This window comes from Lactuca saligna, chromosome 2 (genome assembly GCF_052625555.1).
Source record: "Lactuca saligna cultivar CGN05327 chromosome 2, ASM5262555v1, whole genome shotgun sequence".
Taxonomy (NCBI): domain Eukaryota; kingdom Viridiplantae; phylum Streptophyta; class Magnoliopsida; order Asterales; family Asteraceae; genus Lactuca; species Lactuca saligna.
Genome location: NC_136418.1, coordinates 181119379 through 181129016, shown reverse-complemented (window position 1 = coordinate 181129016; position 9638 = coordinate 181119379). Strand labels below are relative to the sequence as shown.

At 36.8% G+C, this 9638-nt stretch overlaps 1 protein-coding gene across 1 annotated transcript; it reads right to left on the bottom strand.

Moving 5' to 3' along the window:
- Window positions 1-256: 256 nt before the first annotated feature.
- On the bottom strand, window positions 257-709 carry LOC145030461 (uncharacterized). Its single transcript, XM_078978827.1, has 2 exons — window positions 443-709; window positions 257-331 (listed from the first exon to the last, which is right to left on the bottom strand). Exons 1-2 carry the CDS (start codon window positions 707-709, stop codon window positions 257-259), a joined length of 342 nt encoding a protein of 113 aa, XP_078834953.1.
- Between the last annotated feature and the right edge of the window lie 8929 nt (window positions 710-9638).

The window sequence follows — 9638 nt, the reverse complement described above, 5'->3', positions numbered from 1 at the left end:
ATACACTATTGCCTAAGTTATTAACACGAGTCACTATTTCATACACACTATTGCAAGGTAAAGCTTCAAATATAAAAAACACCATTTTTATAAACTAAAATTGAACCAGTCAAATCATTAAACGAGTAACAAAAACCTTTTCTAAACAACGCATGAAATAAAATAATGTTTCGTGTCATTTCTAACGAATAGTAACAATTAATCAAATCTAAACTAACATCACTAATAAGCGTAAGATGATAAGTCCCAATCTTGGTTACATGAGATGATCGCCTATTGCCCAAGACATATTCATCCTTCCATGCTCCACGTCTTCACTTTCTCTTAGTCCCTACAAATCAGAACAAATGTGAAAACTACATCCTGTATCAAGGACCTAGGAATGAGTAGATGGTGAGTTATTAGTTTGAATAGTGTATATACATGTTGACGTTAACTTCACCTTTCCATCCTTGATGTCTTGCAGGTACTTGGGGCAGTTCCTCTTCCAATGGACATTGTCATTGCAATAGTAACAAGTGGCCTCTTTAGGGTCACTAAAAGTTGAAATGTCTGAACGGGACTTTGCCTTTGGGCCATTGCTACAGGACTCAACATGGTCCTTTCCATTCCAGTTAGCTTTGGTAGTAGCCTTTCTTTTCTTCCCTTTGCTTTGACTAATGGTGAGAACAAAAGCATTAGTAGAAGGGGCTGGGTTCTTTCCTTTCATTCTCAACTCATCAATTTGTAGCAAGTTGTGGATTTGGTCCAATATGGTTTCTGTGTTGTTCAAATGATAGGCCAAAATGAACTAATCATAAAAACTTGGTAAGAAGTTCAAGACCATGTCAATGGCTAAGTCCTCATCGAACTGCACATTGAGCCTAACAAGGTGTTCCACATACCTTTACATTCTCTGCACGTGGTTGCACACAGGCTCTCCCTCTTTCATTTTGCAAGCCATGAGAGCTTTGAACACTTCATATTTCTCTTGACGAGCTCTCTTGTGGTACTTTTCATAAGGTAATTGTTCATCTCATAGGGCTAATATTCCTCATGGAACCTTTGCAATTAAGGGGCCATATTATTGACCATGGTGCAAGCAACTTTTGTTGCACCATCATAATGTTTCTTTTAGGAAGCTATTTTTTTTCTGGAGTAGCAGTAGCTTCATCGATTTCAACAAGTCTTTCTTCAAGGACATATTCTTTTACCTCGAATTGATGGTCCATCTTGATATTATGCATCCAATCATTGTAATTGGTTCCATCAAAGGTTACCTTGGACATGATAGAGAGTAGGGAGAAACCCGAGTAATGGGTAGACGATGAAGGAGCAGAATCATCACCAGGAATAGACATCTATAGAGAAAAGGAGAGACTTTAGCTAGATGATAATATAATCCTTAATATTTAACCCATAATAAATATATGAGGCTAGGGCCCAACTATGCAATTCACAATCTAGATGAGGGATGTCGTAATCTAATTGTAAAGTTTATAAAGGTATGTAAAAGCCATTTACCAATTTCGATCAAAATGAAATTCCTAGATCTTTTGAGATACATTGAATCTATTAATGGCATGTTTAATCTCAAATTATGCTCTTCTATTTGTGACTGGGATACCAAGGATCACAAACAAGATATGAATAACCATACAAATATGCTTGACACATGTTTAATCTCGATGTCATTTATCATTTCCGATTAATGTGTCGGTTAACCACACATGCTCCATTAACAATGATAATTTTTGAGATGCCCATTAATACTCTTTATAGTCTATTATTGTGTTGGTTAACCACACACGCTCCACTAACAATATATAAAGCTTATTGTCCATTTTCATGGATTAGCATACTTTTTGCATTTTTTCCTGAAGTAATTAACAGTGAGAATTTTTATTAAAATGGTTTAGTTACTTTAATAACATTATACCTTTAATTAAGTTAATGTCCATTCAGCTACCATTTTATATGCAGTTTCCTTATACCCCCTTATAGTTCAGCTTCGTGAATGAGGCATACTAGCGATCCGACTGGCTTAATCTTATACATATAGGAATTAAGTTTTAACATATATATATATATATATATATATATATATATATATATATATATATATATATATATATATAAGGTGTATTTTAAAACCTTTTCTAAAATACTAGGTTTAGTTACAAATTCGAAATTTTAAAATTGAATACAAATTAAACCAATAAGGATTAAACAATTTATTTACCATTAAACAATTAATCAAATAAATTTTAATCCTAATCCAATACCTTCTAATTTCGAAATTAGAGTTTGGGTTTTACCAAATAATAATAATCCAATTTCAAGTCATTTAAAACTAATAATTATCAAAACAAGGAAACCTTGCCAAAACCCCAACAATTTTGAAAATAAAGAAGGAGGCTAGGGTTTCTAAAAACCCTTGCCCAAATCGAAAACCATCAAGGGGTTTTGATCTTGTTCAAAATTTTGAAAGATCATAGAGAACAATTTCTCTAATACCACTAATGGGTTTTATAGGTAACAAAAATCATATTTTTGGCAGAAAACATAAAACCCTAAGTTCACATACACCCTAAAGGATCTATGTTCTCATTATGATATGCAAAAAACAATTTGAATTTAAGAACCCTAAAGTATATTGATATTTTTATTTAGAAGAAGGGATAATAAAATAATACCTTTTAGTTTACTTTTTTAAATAAACTAGTAATCCTTCTTTATAGAACTTTAGAAAGCCAACACCAAAAATCTTGTACCTCTAATGGCTCACATGAAATCCCTTGTAGTACGAGGCTATTGAAGAGAGAGAAAGAGAGAGAGAGAGAGAGGAGTAGAACGTATAATTTTTGGCTCTAAGGGTTCATTGGAAGAGTGAATTCTAAAATCCCTAAGCCACGAAGTATTTATAGGGCTTAATAAGGTGTATAAAAGACAGATTCCTTTTGGATAACTCTAACCCTTTTCTTTTCCTCCAAGCAACCCTAAGCTTCCTAGAACTCCTAGAAAAGCTCCATAAACTCCTCTAGAACCATCCCCTCTGCTAGGGATGTTCTAGAATAAGTCAATGTTCAACTTTTATACATTGACACTTTTAGTCATTTTACTTTTAATTAATCCAATTAAGCCTAAAATTAATCCAATTAATTTTTGATTAGTTCTTAATTAAATAATATAATTTCTAATTAATATATTTTTCTCAAAACGTATTACTAAATTATTTATTTTGATTTATGTAAGACTCGGATTCGGGTATGTCAACTTTAGTCCTTGGATCATAATTTTCTTTGCAAAGACGTCCTCCGTACGTTAGGCGTACATATATTTATGCTTTGCGTACATAACTGGAAGGATCGCGGACTTGAACCACATACACGAGGAGTATGAAGATGTACGCGGGGTGTACGTGGCCATGAGGTAAAACCCTAATATTCAAGCATGAGCCATATTTAAGCTTATTTATGACCTTTGGACCTTATCCACTATCAACCTCCACACCTCTAAACATCCCTAAAACCCTAGTTTGCCTTGGAGTGTGATCTTTGAGCTTGAAAGTGACCTTGTGGCCCTTTTTGATGTGTTTGCAATAAGAAGACCTTGGTGTGCAAGCCTTGGACGTGGTTGAGCTTCAAGATCCTAAATCTACATCATCTTTGGAAGCTTTTGGAGGTAAAAAGCTCATACCTTGTTGATCCTTTTGATAAATTGAGTTGGGGTTTGTTCATAAGCTTTTTTTTCCATGGATTATCTTTTTTGAGTTTAGGCAACTCCAGAAGCTTGTAGTGTTAGATCTTAGTCCCTTTGGCATGTTAGAAGCATAAAAAGTCTATCTTGATGGTTGCGATGGCACCATGCAAGGGTTTAGGTCCTTAAAGTGAGTCTTAATGGACAAAATGGGATGTTGGGCTCCCATAAGGCATGCAAAGGCATAAATTTGCCAACTTTATGCCCTTGGACCCCTTAAATGACCAAGATCTGGAAGTTAACAAAGTGGGTGCATGGATTAAGCACTTAATGGCTAAGTATGCTTAACAACTTAGTATGATGGGTGTACTAAGATGTACACTGTGCGTACTGCCTGAAGACCAAGTATGCTAAGCGTATTGATGATGTATGTTGTGTGTATGCCAATGGGCTATTGGACAAGTTTTGGACTTTTGGGCCATAACTTGTTTTAGGCCTTAGCCTGTTTTGGATAGGTGGTCCCAGTTTTCTGTTGTGGGCCTTGCACGTTATGGTTTGGGCCTTTGGGTCATGGAGCCCGTTATGGAGGATAGGCTGAATATGGTTAGGCCCATTATGGGATAGATAAAATAGGTCATAGTTTAGGAGTTGGACTTAGGGTTTTGGATCATGTGTTGAGTCTGTCACCTAATTTAATTAGGGTGATTTGTGTTTATTAATTGTGAGATTTTCGGATTGGTAGTCAAGCAGTTAGTATTTACCAGCAGACCGAGGTGAGTCTTCTCACTATATCAACGAGTCGAAGGCACCAATGTCGGCCCATTATTTGACATTTGGATTGATAGCTGTCTATGTGTTTGTTTGATTGAAATACCTCGGGGGTAGCCCGTGGCACTTGTATGGAAGACCATGGGGGTAGCCCTTGGCACTTAGATGTCAGATCATGGGGTAGCCCATGGCATTTCAGGGAAAAGACCGTGGAGGTAGCCTATGACAATCATATGTATGTTGTGTGGCACTTTGCGATTGTATGTTATATGGTATTTGGGAAACTTACTAATATTTTGCTTACAGTTTGTATTGTGATTTTAGGTACCTCTGGTACTAAGGGGAAGAGCATGGCTTGATGGTGTAACATTCACTCTCCACTGTTTTTCGCACTTATTGATATTGTTACTTTGATAATTGAACATGTTTGTGGTGTAATGTATGTTGGAAACAATTTATGGATATATTTTCCTTTGTGAAAATGAAAATTTTTAATTTGGATTTTGGGATGTTACAATTTCTAATTAATTTATTAATCATATAGTAAATTAACAAATCATCCTTTCTCTCCAAATGGCATTCCAGTCAATTACTAGGTTTAAGGGCAACCAAAAGGACTTTGGTAATAATTCAATTTTATAATAATTTAGTTAGTGGCTTAGACACCTAATCCAACATATAACCCTATCATAGCAAACAACAACACAAGCCATTGACAACCCATCTTGAAAAAGGCTGCAATCCTCACAAGGATCATCACACTTGCTTCCTAATGAGTCTCGCAGCTCAAACTAGCACTACCTCAAATAAGGACCTCAAGAGCTTAAAATCAACCAAATCACGCGGGTTTGCACCTTTCTAAACCAATTCACCATGGCCACTTGGGCCCAAACAAATACCATAATCATCCTTATCCTGCCTAACCATAACCAAAAGACCACATAGAAATCATGTAGAGGCTCTAACTCATCCTAAAGCTTAATTCCAACAAATTTAACCAAAAGTCAAACATGGTCAAATAGTCAAAGTCAACAGTCTAGGTCAAACTTCCTACACGCAGCGTAGAGGTATCCAGGTTATGATTCACACTTGTTACACACGACATAGCACTATTTAGAACATACTTTCCATTAAGTGCTTAATACCTTAAGTCCAACATTTTAAACTTCCAGATAACATTAAAACAACACTTTAATGAATAACCTTTGCAACATTATTCATTTGCATGGCTCTAAACATGATTTCTCAAAGCTAGGTCAATAAGGTAAAAGAAAATACAACCAAAAAGATGCACGACACTAAATGGAAGATGTAACGCCCGTAGATCAAGGCTAGTCAATTTAGAGATAATAGGGGTGGAAAACGACTTTTCGACAAAAGATTATTTAGAATAAATAATCTTAACCAAGCTGTAGAAAATGTCTCCAGGGTTCTGTACAAATAAAGAGCGCCAAAATCCGAATTATAACGAAGAAGTTATGACCCGTCGAAGTTTTGCGACGGAACCGGAACGACACCGGGGGGACGTAAATAGTGAATTTATGATAGATCGACTTTTAGCCTTAGTGATCTAAATGAAAGTCATAGAATATGTTAACCTAAGAACATCCATAAAAAGAATGCACAAATCTGACTTCGTATGAGGAAGTTATGATTTTTCTTAGATTTGGCTTAATAGTGCACGACCCGAAACTCGAATTTTAGTTCGAGTGGTTTTTGGCTTACGCGACCTAATGAGAGTTTAATATCTCATTAATAGGAACTCAACGGTAAAAAGACAGATGAAAACGGAGTCAGTATGAAGGAGTTACGAATTTTTCGCGGTCACTTAACAGTCTAATCTTCTCATACTGTTAAATTTAATATCGGTCGAGAATTAGCCGATGAAGTCAAAATGAAATTTGTAGATATTATTTTTACCTACGTGTGGATATGAAGAACATCAAAAATGGAGCTCGTATATGAAGGTTACGGATTTTAGAAGTCAGAAGTGTGTTGAGCGAAAATGGGTGACGTGGCACAATCTTGGCCATTGCTTTCTCCCCAAGTCTTGCCATTAGATGGTGACATGTGGCACCAAGTTCAACCATATTTCACCCTATAAAAAGAACCTCTCCCTCCTTTATTTTCTTTACACATTTTCCATTCTTTCTTCTCTTTACTCTCTCTCTCTCTCTCTAGAACCTCTCTCTAGCCCCGAAACCCCCCGAAAAGCCTAGGGAACATCCCTAGCACGAGGTGGGAGCCCCGGAATGCTCGACAGCTCTGAGAGGAAGAGCTTTTTAGCTCGGGAACGCTGCTCCAAGCAAATCCCGGTTTTCAATCAAACCCGTTGTAAGTGAGCTACACCTACGCTATTTTTAATATAACTTTTATTTAATTATAGTAACTTTATTAGGAACTTATAATAAGTACTTGGGCTATTACTATGAGTTATATAAGTATTGTTTAACGCTTATATAATAGTTATAATAGCTAGACTATTAATTAGTCTCGGCGAATAATAGACTAAACTCTAGTGATAATAATACTAAGTTTCGTCGATGGAAATTATTTTTAAGAAGCGAAGCACTGTCTGAGTTCGGAATCACCAGCTTTTCAAGTGAGTGTATAGTTACTTTCATCTTACACATAGATATGAAGTATTTTATATAAATTACGTGCTATGTGTGCATATTATTTGAATACTTGATGTCTGTGATGGATGAACAATTTTATACATGTTTTAAAAGATTTAAACGGTATATTTATTTTATATCTACAAATATGTTGCGGATGAAACATGGGTAGATGAAATAGTTGGTGTGTAATGAAATAAAATGATGAGAGATAGGTGATGATAGAAAGGTGATGATAACTAGGTAAATAGATGACGATGAATAGGTGATGTAGGATGAAAGGAGATTCCATAACCTAACTGGCAATGTGGCGATGTAGTTATCTACCAGAGTATAGATGGCGACCACAAACTATTCTAGACAACCCCGTGGAAACACCAGCAGGACCATAACCTGTAGGTGATGAATTACGAGTTCAGGCGATGTTGTAACTACGTATTCATGCTATGATGCCCTAACCTTTTTGGGCATGTATTGAGGGAGTTATCCCTAAATCAATACTATCTATACAATGTAGGCGATGATCCTTAGGGAGGGTCCTTAGGAACAAACATATAAGGAAATGCGATGTAAGGAGATGAGAGGTAAATATGATGTAGGAGATGATCCTTAGGATAAATGCTTGGGGATGGTACTTAAGAATAAAGAAGATAATGGGGATGGGTAATTGGGTTAATTGTTTGATGATTAAACATAATAATTATATTATTGTGGGTTGAAAACCCTATGTACTCCCCAGGTTTTCCAACCTTACCCACTTAGCTTACTTGTATCACAGGTGACGAGGTGAAGTTACATTACACTGAGAGATTAAGGAGATATAAATCACTAGTGTAAATGAATGTATGTTCTGTTTATGCTTATGTTTTTTTATTGACGATGACATCCCAAAATTTTCAAAATGAATAAAAATACATTTCTTCGGAAATGCTTTGATAATTAAATTATCATGTTTTTCTAGGAACAAATTCCACAACGTTTTTATTAAAAGAGATACTCTGATTTTTATAAAGCATAAACAAAATCAGTCTTTTCTGACCGTGAAAATGGGGATGTAACATTTGGTATCAGAATGCTAAGCAATGACTGTGAGATGTGAGCACTAGCTTATTTTATGAATTGTGCCTAAAAATGCTTTTATGTGCTAAATGTTTTGTGCCTGATATGCTGTTGTTTGTTCGGATCTATGGTCTATTGCCGATCGGATCTGGAAACTTTATGTGTTTAGGTTTCTAAATGTTTAATTACGGTATTAGAACTGGCATATAACTTTTCGGGGAGATAAGGAGATTATACGTCAATCATAGATAAAATCTTTCCTATCTTAATTCTCGTCATTACACACCGATCGTATGATTTGGTGTATAGATCAATATGACAAGAACCCGAAGTGGATTCGGAAATGCGAATGGAAATAGGAATCAACAACCCCAAGTGATTGAACAAATACATGTTGTAGTAACCGCACCCGAGCCAATCACCATGGTCGGGGTACAAGCGATTATCCAAATGATGTTGGATCGTCAAATGGAGGAAACAAGGAATTTAATTCAACACAATCGAGAGGAACTTACGATGCCTATTGAATAGCCCAAGCTGAATGATGGGCAGTCAGAAGGAGGGAACTACAGTGGGACGGTTGGTCAAGACAATCCACCGATAGTTAGACGATACAATCATGATGGAAGAAATGACGAACGTGGATGCAAGTACAAGGATTTCATGGCATCCAAACCCCCGAGTCTTTCTGGAAGCCTATCACCGGTGGAAGTTATGGATTGGATCTCCGAGATGGAGACAATGTTTGAGAGTTGCTAGTGTAGCAACAAATAAAAGACCGCCCGTGCAGTCCCTTTGTTAAAGTCTGGAGTACTGAGCTGGTGGAAGCTACTAGCTAACACGATGCCCAAGGGAGAAGCCAACAAGATGTCTTGGGAAGATTTCCTAGTGCAATTAAAGATGCAGTACTACTCTGAGCAGGATCTTCTGGAGATCAACAATGAATTCCATAATCTTAAGAAGGGGAGGATGAGTGTCACTGAGTATGCTGCAAGTTTTATGGAGAAGATGAAGCTCGTTCCTTATCTAGTTCCAACTGAGCTCTCCAAGGTCAACAAGTTTGCCCACGGATTACCAGCGGACTTTGGTCCAATGGTCAAGCAAGCAACCACTCTGAAAGCCACCATCTGGGCTGCTAAGAAGGTGGAGACCCAGATAAAAGAGAAGGGTATAGAGAGAGCTGAAGTTGGAAAGAAAAGGAAGCATGAAGGATCTTACAGGTCCAACAAGGAGAGAAAATTCCCGAAGTCTAGAGGAGGAGGTGGTGAAGCAAGATGGTGTGAGAAGTGCAAGAAGAAGCACTTCGGAAGATGCGCTGGAAAAGTGACATGCTATAAGTGTGGTAGGACAGTCACTATTCCAGAGATTATACATTTGACAACAAGAAGTGCTACAAATGTGGAAATGATGGGCATACTTCGAAGAACTGTCCTAAGAAGAACGAAGCTACAAGGAAAAATGTACCGCTAAAGCCAAAAGCAAGAGCATTCCAAATGATCCTTGATGAAGTAGATG